The sequence below is a fragment of the Sebastes umbrosus genome, chromosome 9 (assembly GCF_015220745.1).
Source record: "Sebastes umbrosus isolate fSebUmb1 chromosome 9, fSebUmb1.pri, whole genome shotgun sequence".
In the NCBI taxonomy this organism is placed as follows: Eukaryota; Metazoa; Chordata; class Actinopteri; order Perciformes; family Sebastidae; genus Sebastes; species Sebastes umbrosus.
Window position 1 is genome coordinate 6,027,365 of NC_051277.1, and position 14,899 is coordinate 6,042,263.

Consider the following 14,899-nt stretch of genomic DNA (forward strand, 5'->3'; position numbering starts at 1 on the left):
GATAAAAGCAGCCCAAATATCATCTACCAGCCCAACGCTATTTTTCCCCGCCCCACCTTAATGAAAAGGTGGCATAAACCAGCCCAATCTGGCAACACTGCTCTCTGAAAAGCACCTCCACCAGTAACTTTATCACATTGTGCTCTGTGGAGAATAATCAGTCTAAACTGATCTTATGCCAACAAATCACAAAGTGTGCGTCGGCTGCCGAGAGTACAGACGAGGATGAGCACCTATTATCTTTAGAGAAACGCACCATTAGACTTTAGCACATGATGTACTGTATCGTTTAGGAAGGAGTAGGAGGGATAATTAAGCTATGCTAGAGAAGCTACAACTCCCTATCCCCCTGTTGTACGCTGCAATTTGTCATTGGGGCAACAGATAGTTAGTAACCATTCAATTACTCACAACCAGGCGATTGAAAGGAGGAGGAAGTTACAGTAAATTAAGTTAGCGTTTGAGTCTTTAGCCTAACTGTCAAGGTGCAAGCAAAAGGCAGAGATCCGAGGTCGGGGAAGTTTTTAAAGGACTAAATTGAATGTACCGTGCAGGAACAGACAGGTGTGAAATACATTACTAGCATTGGACCTTTGACAGGAGCTGGTAGCGCCTCACTGCCAAGTCTGTCCAGCACCGAGATGCGAATTTCGGCAGAGTACCAGAGAGCTGCCAGGGTCAGTGAGAGAGAAACAGAGAGCGGGGAGATGCAGGGATCAGAGCTTTCAGGGCATTTCACACTGACTACTAATCATCCAATTTAGATCCCACATCTTCACTTTCCCCTGCTAAAGTGAATCTCTCAAAGTGTCAGAGGGCTGTCAGAGTTAAGCTGCATGTCTATTAATATTCTCTTCAGAGGGCAGGAACAGTGTCTCATTCACTGTAAAAAGTGCCCCGCCATTCATCAAAGCATAATGCCAAGTGCAAGTTTTTTTGGTGGGGTTAAGATCATGACTTTTTATTAATAGGCATTTTGAAAGGTCTATCATTCTGCAGCTTTGAAAGGAGCTGGAAAGGAGAGATGGAGGTTAATTTTTTGATTAACTTTCAAAATTATAATTTCCTTTCTTCCTCCTAATGATGATGCCCTCAGATTCTCCTCTTTGTGACTTCAAAAAGCTTAATTGAAGAAAGTTTATCTGAGGCTAGTGCCTGATCTCGGCGGTTTCAGCCTCTCATGTTTTATCATTATATGTTTGAAAAACCCAGAAGGTCGTATAACAACACACACAGTATTCTGAATTTATTTTTTAAATCTCAAAGACTCTTCAAAACACTTGACAAAAAAAATGTTTTAACCTGTTTCGCAAGTTGCGACTGTATTCTCTAATCCAAACAAAGCAGGCAGCAATTTCATATGACTTTGCTTAATTTATACAACATGAACTAAAATTTTAAAATGGCATTATCAGTTATCAATTTTATAAGGATTTTACTTTGTTATTTTACATTTTCATACAAATAAATGTGTGAATATTTTCTTGTGTTGTACCGAAACAGCGAGGACATTATGTCATCTCATGGAAAATATAATCACAACTTGACAAACGGATCCAAAATCTCTTTTGTCATTCAGCAGATCGAATATTTATCCATCCAGATGGTTAGAATAGTCTTTGAGGATTTGGGAAATACATTTATGTTGTTGGATGATCATGTGGGATTTTCCAAACATCACTAGGTATTTCTTTTTTTCAGAGAAACAACTCTGTTATAGAATATAAATTAAATAAGAAAATAAAATAAGAAAGAAAGAAAAAAATACATAAATAAATAAGTTTGGGGAAATAAATAGGAGAGAAATGCAAAGGTAAATTAATGCAGCAATAAATAAATAAAAAAAATACATACAATTTAATAATTATATTAATAATGAAATAAAAAATAAATAAAATTAATGCAAAAAATAAATCCATTTCTTAACATCCATTTAAAAGTTAATAAAAATAAATACAAAAAGAAATAAATGGGAAAATGAAATAGAAGAGTAGATAGGGGAATTAATAAATAAAGAAGCAAATTAAAAGCAAAAAACAGAAATATCAATTTTGGTCATATTTTATCAATTATTAATTCCTACATTTATTGGCATATTTATTTATTTATAGAGTCATTTATTTATTTGTATTTATTTTCTATTTTGGCAGGTTCCATCCTCCATACTCTGTGACATGAATGTACTATAATGGTAAAACATGAGGCACAACCTACTGGTTTTACAGACAATCACTGACAAATCATTTACTATATTTAAAATCATCCCTGAAGTCAACATTTCCATGCTTCCGTTTTTTCTGCGGATGTTCTCACCCTGCTGCCCTTTTGTGCTGCTGCACCCAAAACACATTTGGGAATTTGCCACGGAGAGGAAACGTAAAAAGCTGTGAGCTAATTCTTGTTGACAGCGAGGCCAATCTGTTTTCCATATGCTTGACTCCACAGGAAGAGGACATGGTGAGGGAGAGCCGTGGTTTTTACTTCCGGGGTTACGGAATGGGTCACTGCCTGCAGACCAAGGGCGCTCTGGAGGGGGCCACCGTGTACACCCCACCGCCACCGCCGCCGCCTCCTCCTCCGGTTACTTTCAGCGATGGAGATGTACTTCACAAGCGTTTTGTGGACCGGGCCAAGCGCATTGACACCATATCCAGAGCCGTCTTTCCTTTGAGCTTCCTCATATTTAACATCTTCTACTGGATCACCTATAAAGTGCTGCGACACGAGGACATCCATGCAGCTTTGTAGAACGCTCTGTGCCGACCCTGTTTTCTCAGAACCAAAACTGCCTGTCAGATCTACATTACAACGAGGAAATGTGTCAAGAGGCATATCTGCTTCTTAAAAACCATTGCTACAAACTTTGTGCTCAGGTGCGTCTTCAGGATCTCAGACGAAGGACAAGGTTAAGCTGTTTGGATTCAGGCTGGTGTCTGCGATCGCCGTCTCGTATCTGTCTTCATCCGGATTACAACAGAGACAAATCACCGCTGGTAGTTGTGGGTTCATGACCTTTGTTTGACATGATGAGTCGATGTTGATCCTGGCTGGATGAGATATACTGACTTGAATTTTGACACTACGCATCTTTGAATGAATGTTTTTGAAAATTCAAAAAGATAAAGGGTTTTTTCACACCTTTAGATTATCTAACGGGTACCAATGGGTGCGAGGGGGAGGGATGGGTCTTTGAGATTTATTAATATTCAAAAAAAAGTGGTGATAATTCAATTAAGATTATATCTATACAACAGTGTATAAAGTGTATTTAAAAAAAAAAAAAAAAAAAGCTGTTCATTAAACTGCACAAAGCACAAATATGTATTTCCTTTTTGTCTAAATTTAAATAAATTGATATTCTGCCAGGAAACAAGAAATGATTTGTTCCTCTTTAAGCTAAAGATTCAGTTGATTACTCTGGAAAAAAAAAAGGATGCAGGGGTTGTGCATAGAAATGTTTTTTTTAAAAGTGGATAAGAATTCAGTCACAGAATAAATGCATCAATTACTTTTCCATTTCAGTCCCTAATAGAGCCCATCAGCTCCAAATCCCAAGAGGGAATAAAAAAAAAAACATTTAACCAAAAAGTGGAAATCAAACTTTACAATAAAAGCAAATTGTAAATTCTGCAGATGCACAATAAGTAATCAGTTCACATCAGTGGTTCTGGGTCTTTTCTTTTTTTATCATAGCTGTAATTGTTAGCTGTGAAACCATAGCATGGTTAATCAATCTGGGAAGAATCTGGACAAACTCGTCGAGAAAATCACACAAGAGCTGCCATTTCTGTCCCAGTCTCAGGAGTGGCTTTGAAGGTGTGGAAACGCAGGGATGCGGCGGAGGGGGAGCATCGCCAGCCAGGGAGGACGAATGGGTTTTTTAATGGGAAATCAGAGGGTTGTTTTATCAACTAATGAGTTTGAAAAGGGCTTGGTGTTCCACTGCTAATGACAATGAATTCAGAGAGGCAGCTGGAGCCTACTGTCCTTTTGTCGGCAATCCTAATCAACTCCTCTGTATTGTATGGTTCCCCAGGTAATGAAAAAAGAGGGAGTGTGTGTGCATGTGTGCTTTCAAGCATGCCTTTGTTTCTACTTTATCTTCTCTCTGTTGTTATATTGATATAGATTATTTTAAATGTATCCAGTGTTCCATATTATCGTCTTGAATCACAGCCTACTGAAGTGAAATGAGGGGTTTTTATAAGGGGCTGATGGTGTATACATCTTAGGAGCATAAATAAAGACAAACGAGAGGAGTGGACTTATTGCCACAGATAGCTGATGGTTTGCAGAATAAGGACGGAGTGGCTTGACATATTCACTGAAGTCCTTCATACTGACAGCTTAAGTAGATTTCTAAAAACAGAATGTGAGGGCATGCAAATGTCGGAAAGATTGGCCGTTGCTCTTCACTAGCGCTGCTTTCCCCCGTCGGTTAAGTCCCAATTCTAACAACAAACAACTCCAAAATTGAAAACCTTGGATTGGAGCCATTTTCCGTTAAAGCCACTGATAGAAAGGACTAACAATAAGTGCCAATTTTTATGTTAGCACACTACATACTCATAAAAAAACATTCTTGACATCAGTCTGCAAATGTAAAAAACAGGAGAGTGCATGTCACTGGCACTGCTTTCAAAACTCTCTTTAAAAACAAAAAGAAAACAGTGACTTTCTATTAAGTCACCCTTTATAAAAAGGTCTCCGAGTTGTAATGAATGACTTTATTGTTAGTAAATCTTTTATTAAGGCTTTATAGATCCATTAATACAAGCAAAGTTTGGGTTGCCAGGTTCTGAAAAGTCCTTCTGAAAAGTCCTTCTGGGTGGTGTTTATCCTCCTCTAGCATGAAACTGTCTTATTAGTCTGGAATAGTGCTTTATTAATGATGTATTAACATTTAGAGCAGCTCATGGCTTAGTGGAAAGTGAGAAACAAAGTATTTATTAATGGATTACCAACAATTTTAATTGAATTATTACTAAATAGAAAGTATAAGCACCAGCCAAGGCAACACAAAAGCTGTTCTTTTAAATGGCTTTTAGTTTATATATATATATATATATATATATATATATATATATATATATATAATATTAGTAAATGTTTTATTAACCAATTATAAAAAGGTTAAACTTGTCAACCCTTTATTAGAAACGTGAAACCACAAAAATGTGGATTAAAAATAAGGGCTGCAGCTGCAGATTATTTTTTTTAATCGATTCATCTCTCGGTTATTTTATGCCCAAGGCATTATGTCTTCGGGTTGTCTGTCCATCCATTCGTTCTGGTCCATTCTCATGAACGCAATATCTCAGGAATACCTTTAAATATGGCACCAATGTCCACTTGGACTCAAGGATGGACTGACTAGATTTTGGTGGTCAAAGTCAAAGGTCACTATGACCTCACGTCTGTCCCATTCTCGTAATATCTCAGGAACACATGGAGCGACATTCTTCAAAATTTGCACAAATGTCCACCTGGACTCAAGGATGAACTGATTAGAATTTGGACATGACTCAAGAATTCTTATGCTAATTTTGACAATTTCACAGAAATGTCTATCATGATGAAGTGATGACATTTTGGACGGACATGGATGTAAACTGCAACTTAACTGGTCTGCGGAGGCATACAACTGAGAGGAGGTAATTCTGGTTTTCATGATTAATCGATATACGTATATATAAAATGTCGGAAAATGGTAATATTGGTAATATATATGTTTTAATTTAAAGCTCTAAACACTATTTCTGACACTACGAAGATAATAATCCCAGACCCAAAACAAAGAAGCAGTATCATTAGATGTTCCATGGCCTTACCAGCTACTATCCTTTCACTGTATTCCAGTGATGGTATCATTTCAATAATAGTGTCAAATACAGCACGTTTGTGGTAATGTAAGAAGCTTTTCTAAATCCACAAACCCTGACTGACACGCGCAAAACAGGCCCGCGATTTCTGGCACATTACGCTCCATCACGTCTTCCAGAGAACAGCACATCCCCCTCACAATGTGTATTATTTCAAGGACACTGGGAAGACTGATGGATTCCAATATTGTAGGATCTTCACTCAGCCGAGCGGATTTACGCGCTAACTTTCATTACGCACAAAATCCCAAAGGTGTGATGACTTGAACAAATGCACCCCCGAAACCCCTCAACCTGTCACAACCCTCAACCAAAAAGAAAACCACCGCTATCAGTCTGTGTAATCTATGAAAGTAATCCTCCATGGACCCAAATGAGAACATTAAATATTCATTGTTCCACCGGCTTTAAACATCTCTGACGTCGTGTTGTGTGTTTCTGAAGGCTTCCTCTAAGGATTGCTTTATGTTGATGAATGACACGTGTACTCCAAGTCACCAGATTATGTAGAAATGAACAGAAGAATGCACGTTTGATGTAGCTGCTCCGGGTCATCATGTACAAGGCACGCCCTTGCAGTCTCCCTCGGGGGTAATCAACACGCTTTCCCCCCTCCTCATTTCAGCTGAATGTCAATGGTGCCACAGCTAAAACTGATGTGTGAGCTTTGAGAGAGCAGCCTAAGACCTGCAATCAATACGTCTGTCCCTATAGAGCCACCGGCTTCTTACGCTTTCATGCACATAAAAACAGAAACACATACGTAGACACAAAAATAACACTCTTATGTGTGTCTTCTTCACATGCAATGACATTTTACGACAGCAATAAGATGAGCTGTTATCTTTTAGTGGTGAGCTTTTCTCCTTGGTTGCTTTGGAAAAACATGTTTGTAGGGAAAACAATTTCTAATTTCTTTCATGGAAAAATGTATTCCTTTACCATCTGAAATGAAGTCAGCAACTGTAATGTTGTAGCTGAACTATCTTTTAAAAACAAATGAGCATTTACGTGACTATCTATTTTCATTAACAATAGAGTAAGATAAAATCTGTAGTACCAAACATGATAAATATCCCTGCATCTCTAGGAAACCGCGTATGAAGAATGAAGAAACAGCAGCCGAGGGGAAAATATTGTTTTCTTTTGACAGTGATGTATTAATGAGACAATGCTAGACGTGTCACCTTTAAATATATGAGTGTAAACACAGGGAACCGCTTGCTCCACGCAGCATTATGGATGCAAATCTTGTGAATGTCTCCCAGCATGTGGAAACAGATATCCATGCACTGTAAATACACCTTTCTTTTCCTGCGTGGGTGGGGTAAAGGTTTAATGCAAATGTCCTGCAGTGCTTGATGATCTAATGCTGGGACACATGCAATTTGGTCTTATTGTGTTGGTTTGTTTTCCAGTAGGAATCACTGTACATTAGCTGTGTAATGGTATTTATATTGTTTTAATCTATTATTTACCTATTAAAAAATATGATTACAAAAGAGATAATATGTACACAAAGACACTTCTACCTACATATACTCAGATATACATAAATCCAAGAGAGAGGTAGGAAGCTAAAAGCTGATACAAATACCTCTCCTAGAACGTCAAGGCAAGGCAAACAGAAAGACATTAAGCGTTGTCTGTAAGCTAACCATAACTCATAAGAATTAATTTTGTGTACATTCCAGTGCATCTTCTACTTACTGCGTGTAGGACTATTTGTATTGGTCCCATGTTTTAGATTTCTTCGCTATTTTTCAATTGGCAGTGCCAACATTTGCATTTGAACATAGGTTTGCAGCCTAAGGTACATATTAGACTCATGTTCAGTGAAACTGCTCCACATTCAGCCCCGAAAAAGATGTAATATTGCGGTCCTGATGTGGGTAATAAATATTAATCAGAGCGATGGCACACTGTAAAGCATGTATGAGAGCGACGCTGGAGTTTGTAGCCTCGGCTGAAACAAGGTGATGGCACGTCAGGGGGATATGACTTCTCCATTTCTTTTTTTTTTTTTTTTTAAAGTTATTTTTTTGGGGGCATTTTTCCATTTTTATTGAGGACAGTGGATAGAGTCTTGAAAGGGGGGAGAGAGAGAGTGGATGCGGAAAGGGCCACAGGCCGGATTCGAACCCGGGCCGCCGCAGTCAGGACCAAGCCTTGATACATGGACGCCCGCTCTACCAACTGAGCTAACCCAGGCGCCCGACGTCTCCATTTCTAAAACACAATGTTCACAAATTATTTTTATTGGCCAACAGCTAATTTGCAGGGAAGAGATGAACAAAAGTGATCTCTGGACCCACGAGTCCACCAGAAATTGAATATAATATTAATAAGTATGTTTTCTTTAGTGTATAATCACCTGAAAATACGAATTGTTGTGTTTTTGGGTCCTCTTCACGGAGCCAGCTGCCGTGTTTCTACAGTAGCCCAAAACGGACAAACCAAACACTGGCTCTAGAGAGAGCCTTTCGTTTTCACGTCGGCCACCGTTCTCCTACACGCTTGGCAAATGGGAGAAATTTCAGTTGGTTGCAATCTGCACCTTCACCACTAGATGCTGCCAAATCCTACACACTGTAACTATAAGCAGATCCAAAGTGTTGCTGTTGCTGGATGCTTTCTGATTTAATAATGATACCTAACGTAAAGAAAAACAATCTAGGAGTCATTTACTTTCACTGTCAAACGATCCCAGGCCACGTAAAATGCATGCAATACAGCTTTGTTCCAAATATTCTTAAAATGGAGAAGAACAGCCATTTCCTGTGTCTTTTGCCTCATCTGTTTGGGCCACCAATACCAAGGTCGGTGGCTCAAAACCTCAGATAATGGATGGTACTTTGAAGAAATGAAGAAACAATATTGTAACCACATTCCTGAAGCCGACTGCGGTGTGTTGAGAAAGGGTGGAGACAGGATGTTGTTGTGATAGTGAGAAATGCAAAAGCCATCAACAAATATTTTCTGCTGTTCTTGCATCTACAACAGCGGTTTAACATATTCCACTAGATTTATTCTCTGAATTCGAGCTCTGTTGACACTTTTTTTACACCAAGAACACACCTCTAACAGACAACATCAGCCAGATAGCCTATGTAAGCAAACATGGTGCTGAGAAGGGTTGACAAGTCGCTCTCTGTCCACCCTCTTTGCATGAGTCAAGAAGGTTGATGCACCAGTATGATCGTTCCTCAAAGAAGGTCAGATAAGCACCCAGGCTCCTTCAATTTAAAACCGTTTTCTAACTTATATCTAGAAAGCAGAGTTTTAATGTAATTTGAATAATGAAATCAGACAACATGCATCTTCAAATGACATGCTTTCAAGAGCACAGCGGGGGAAACAGCACTGAAAAACTCATCCCTGTGTATACTTATACAGGAAATCCTATGTGGATTCATTTCCACTAATCCCTCACTGCGCTTCTACATTTCTGTAATTCCAACATCTGAGAGAAGCCCTACAGCTGGGAAGACAGCAGCTCGGGGGGGGGTTACGTGGATAATGGTTATAGACACATATGCACCCTGCATCTCCTTTGTGTGCAAACAGGAGAAACAAGGAATTAGTCCCTTCCCAATCCCTCTGTAGAGAGAATAGGCACCAGTCGGAATTATGTCAAACCCCTTTTCAAAAGTCCCTACGCTTTATGAGATATTCAGAATTTCTTGGGGAGAGCTGAAGCTTGACGATTGAATTAGGTATGACAGCAATTATTCATACAAGGTGCCAGAACATGTGTAAGGGCTCCCTTCCACATGCAACACAGTGGATGTAAAGTCATCTGTACAAGCAAATATTTATTTATAGGACTAGGTTTAAGTGCAGTAAAAAGTTAAACACCTGCATCGTACCTTTAAGACATCCACAGAAAGAAGTTCTAGGAGATAAATGCAGTAATGCGAGAGTGATACAGTTTTAATATTTTAAGTCCTGAGGCCAGTTGCATAAAGATAGACTTTGTCTTAAATATAATTTTAAGTCAGACTTAATAGACACTTAAATACCTGTTGCATAAAGCTTCCTTATAGAGTGACTAATGTAAGACTGACTTAGAAAGCCTGTCACTCAATGCATTATGGGTGAAATAAGACACTTCACAGGAGAGAAAAAAAAATGGCAACACCACACCATACGTGAGAAAATAACAGAAAAAGGTAGAACAACGGCCACATTACAGCATCATATAGTCTGGCATGGCAGCCTTGTATTCCCACACATAGCTGACAGAGAGACAGACAACAACATCTTTAATCATGTGTACGGACGCTTTGTCTGACCCCTCGGCGTCACTTTTTCCGTCGCACTAAACATGTGCTTAATGATCCCTCGGCGTGACTTTTCGGTCGCAGTAAATACGTGATTAATGTTGTGAATTAAACAAAAACACTTTCTTAGGATTAGGCAACAAAACAACTTCACCGGCGCACAAGGCGCCCTTTCACGGTGGTATCAAATGCTGACGGCTATGACAAAGCGTCTGTATTTGACGCCCTGGGAATGAGAACACTTACAAAAAGGACTTGAACATTATTATTTCTCCTCTGTGCCCTTTCACTTCATCCCATTTCTCCTTGTCCTGACTAACTGCAGTGAAAACGTCTTCAGGTAAGTAGCCATGACTGGCGTGGAAAAGGAGATGTGTGTGTCTGTATGGATGAGCATGTTTGTTGCCTTGCTAAGTTCCTCAACACTGCGTCCGTCCCTCATCCACCCTGCTCGCAGGCCTCTGCTCCACCGCTCTTGCTACTATTTGAGTAAACAGGAGATTTTCTCTTCCTCCGTTTCTGCCCTGTCCATCAGACACGACACGCTCTACGGTTAATGCCCAAGAGAGCGAGCAAGGGAGACAGCTTGCAGCCTTTTTCCTCTGCTGCTCTGACACTGATTCAGTGCTGGAGGTTGGCTGGGAGAGGTGAGCCAGCAGGGAAAATAATTATTTCCATGAGAGACGATGCATGTATGTGCAACAGCACAGGCGCGTGCGTGTAGTCGAGACAGCTACATGTCTCCTTGGCTTCTCACCAAAGAGAGAAAATAAAGAGACAAACATGTTCTTTTTTCACTGGCTCTCCAGGGTGACCATTACTTTCATTACTTTTACCTCCGTGACTCACAGGCTGTCCAACACCAGACATTTTGGTACTTTGATTGTGTTGGAAATGTTTCAGATTCATTAGACTTGTAGACGGGCATAAACGCAGCAAGCATCCAAAGAAATGCTGGTTTGATGCCACTTTTCAATTAGTTTAGTGGAATTACTTTTTACGGCCCATTTCTGTTACTGCGAGAATATATTTATCACAAGGAACAGAAAAAAGAAAACATTCTCCAGTAAGCCTCTCTCTCCTGTGGTCGTGTAGCTATACGAGGATCTCGTGAGCTTGGTTGATGCAACTCTACAAGTCTTCAACTCAAATCTCAAAACTCTGACCACTGTGCTGAGTTCGCTCTCTCAGCATCAGAATTTTAAAAAAAGCAGTAGCCAAAAGGATGCAGTCACATCTCAACACCATTGAAACATAAATCCAGCTAAAAAATGTCCAATTTACTTTGAAAGGAAGTCCTCGGTATAGGATGGCAGTCTGGAAAACATTCGAGGAACTGATTGTGAATTAAAAATCATTAATTAAGTAAATAACACCAACGCGTTTCAAATCAAAGTAAGCTAAGTAAGTAAGTCACTGTTTTTCTATTGTTATTTGACCACTTCCCATCCTTTAAGAGCACCTGTTTTTTTACTTCAACATTTCCAACACAGAGTTTCTTGACCCAGTGCAGCTCTCCCAATGTTTTCTTCACCATGTCAACATGTTTATGTTCTTAAGATCCCCTCAAAATGGCTCATATGCTTTTGAGCACTTTCCACTGCTTTTAGTGTATATTATTGTGGCTAGATTGCATTCTGTATGAAGAATTCTTATCACAACTCAAGTCTGACTCAAATGCCTCCATACCTGACCACCCAGAGAGAAACTCTTCAAGGCATTTGGTGTAGTGCAAACTCAGTCATTATGTGACTCATTCAAACAAGAGATGATGGTCCCAACTGTGCAAGTTTCTTTATAACGCTTTATAATAACTTAAATTATCAGGTGGTACACTTTTTTAGTAAATGCTTTCCACCACTGACAAAGTGAACAACCCATTGTCAGTAGTCTAAAGTCCAAGCTGGCCATAATATTTATGATTTCATTTATGAATATTAAATATTAAATGCCGTAATCCAAACACATTATCAATAATGCCAAAAAGCAGATGTAATCTCTTCTCTGAAGGTGACACGCGGGCCGTGATGATTCAAAAAGGTCATTTTCTTCTGTGCTAATTAAAAGTGGGGCAAGGAAAAGACCCTTTGTTAAATATCACGTATCCCAGAAAATGCCAAAGACAGCGTGATAATGAATGCTTGTGATGTCTCTTAAGGTTAGCCTTTCCATCTTCATCTCGCTTGTTTTCACTGGCAGGTCAAAAGCAAGGCTGAGCCTGCAGGACCCCGTCACTCTGCTAATTCCTCCACTTCCTTTTTTTGCTCCAAATTAGCATGCAAGCAAAGAGTTTGACCTCTTACATCTAATATGCATAATTTATTTATATAATTTAATACATTCAGGTTACATTCGACAATAATATAACCATATACTGCCTAACTTGATTAATTCAATACCAGTTTTACAATATAAGCTCTCAAAAGTTTAATCGTCTTGTAATCAAAGACCTCTGGGTAAAAGTTTCAGTGATATCTAAGGGTTTTGAGGGGTGATGTCTTAACACACTGACCTGATATTAACAATTTATCAAACTCTTTTTCCCTCTCTGCCATTCTCATTCTCTGTAAGAGGCTTGTCTTCTTTCTGATATTTCTCAAAAGACTTAATTACTTAATTAATTATTCATTTTGTCTTTTAGGTGCCTGAGATGGGGATATTCTTTTACTAGATTTTGAAGTGTGAATTCTCCTGCAACTGTCAGATACAAATAGTGATTTTTGTTGTTGTTACTGTGTTGAAGTTTTCATTCATACAGACTTTGTCCTTCAGGGCCTGAATGTTGAAATTGGCACAAACATACTCAGGATTAAACTATGTCCTCACTGACTTTTCTTCAGCACTCCACAATGGATATCAACACCACCAGCGATGGCATCTTCGCTCAAACCCTACAGGCTATACATCACATGCCTCTGGCCCTTATCCACGGAGAGGTGACAGCAACACTGGCAGCATTTTCACTGCTCTCCTGATCTCCTGCAGCGATGTGATTACTGTGAGTGTTGTAGTTGGTCTCCCATGCCCGGCCCTGCTGCCCTCATATCTGATCCCACACTGTTGGTCTTCCCCCTTCCTGCTGAAGCCGTTGATCTGATGCTGCTAAACGAAACAAAGGACGGTGACCTCTCTTTTTTTTCTGCCAAAGTTGTGTCATGCACCTTGACCTCCTGTCTCACCTCCCACAGCCACTGATGATTTTTCTATGCCTACTGTACTGTGAGTTGAGAAAGTTACTGAAATGGAGCATCTGGGGGGATAAGTTCACTGCAATAGTTTCGGAGCAGCTCAATTCTACTATAATTTTGTCTAGTTTATCAGCTATTGAGGAGGCAGTTCAGAGAGTACAGTGCAGCAGCTATTTTCACCCAGTAGGAGTGCTACACTTTAGGCTTGTGAGCACCTCGTGGCAGTCCTCGCTTTGGCCAGGAGGGACCTGAACTTTTGAAGGGGCTCTGGCAGTACAAAATGGTATTGGTGATGATAGTCTCAGTGATCACAAACACCTCCCAGACAGGTTGAGAGGTGGCCTGTCATGCGAGGTGAACGGGTGGTGTGGGTCCTTTGAGGTTGTGTCGTAACGCCACTCTGCTTCAACTGACAGAGATGTCGATTGTTCCTGCAAAACTTCAGCCTGTAAGTAGATATAGTATGTTGGCAAGGATCAGCCACTGGACCACAGCGGACTCTGTCAACAAGGTGGTGTTTGAGCCACCTGAAACAAACATCTCAGTCAGGACATTCACATAAAAGTTTGAACTGTTGTTGTCCAGATTGTTGCACAAGACTGCTGGCTACTCAATGATTGAAAAACAAACACAATCCACTCTTAATCCGTCTCATGCTGACTCTGAATCAAGCTTTGTGGCTGGTGGGCCGCCGCTGCTGTCCCTTAGCTGATTGATACATTATGAAATATTCCATAACCGAGACATCTGCTTTACTTTCGCTTCCATATTTCAAATTCTGATCTGGGTAAAACAGGTGAGGCTGACAGTCTTTCTGGCGGCTCTCATGCTGGTGTCCATATGCAGAAATTACTCAGCTGAAGGGAGAAATCCACGGAACAGTTCCTCAACGCTGAGCAGTCTGTCACTGCTTATAGGGCCTTATGTAAAGGTTCCGCTCCTCACAAGGACAGGCTGAATTGTGTAGGATCGACTATTCATAGCTCACAAGCACAGTCCAGCACTTTGAGCGATAAAATAGCAATTGTTTCTCTTTTTCTCCAGCTTCTGATTGAGCTGGTCTGAGTGGCGTTTATGCTGTTGACATGTCAGTGAGTTCAATAACCAGGCTTCATCTCAAGTCTTTTCACAGGGAGTTGTTCTATGGTGTTGAAAAGGCCTGTTATGATGGTCTGAGCATGCACATGCACATTTCAGTGAGCCAAGGTGCAATAGTGCATCTTTCAGAGGGCTGCAATCAGAGAACAAGCGTGATGATGCATATCAATACAGTGCTGAGTTAAAGGTACAGTGTGTAGGATTTGATGGCATCCAGTGGCGTGGTTGCACATTGCAACCAACTGAGTACCCCTCCGCTCACTCCTCCGGTCGTGTTTAGAAGGTAACCCTTGAGTTGGGAAACTCTCATGAGATGGTTAAGGTTAGGTAATGATCTCCAATAGTTAAGGTTAGGATAGGTCATCGGGCAGCATGACTCGCAAAAGTTTTTGCAAGTTTTTGCAGATCTCAGATCAGATTTCGCACTTTGCGGGTTACCTTTTAGACA

The 14,899-nt window shown here is 40.1% G+C and overlaps 1 protein-coding gene and 1 long non-coding RNA gene across 5 annotated transcripts in view; one reads left to right on the forward strand and one right to left on the reverse strand.

Moving 5' to 3' along the window:
* The window catches only part of glra4a (glycine receptor, alpha 4a), a 54,144-nt gene extending 50,488 nt beyond the window's left edge, over positions 1 to 3,656 (forward strand). For all 4 annotated transcript variants that reach the window (XM_037779754.1, XM_037779751.1, XM_037779752.1 and 1 more), the window contains one exon: positions 2,446 to 3,656. In XM_037779754.1, the coding sequence (XP_037635682.1) occupies positions 2,446 to 2,748 (303 nt within the window). In that variant the 3' untranslated portion in view covers positions 2,749 to 3,656. The remainder of the gene's footprint in view (positions 1 to 2,445) is intronic.
* LOC119494136 overlaps positions 1 to 14,899 on the reverse strand; it is a 73,393-nt gene that overhangs the window by 51,071 nt on the left and 7,423 nt on the right. The gene's annotated exons all lie outside the window — the stretch shown is intronic.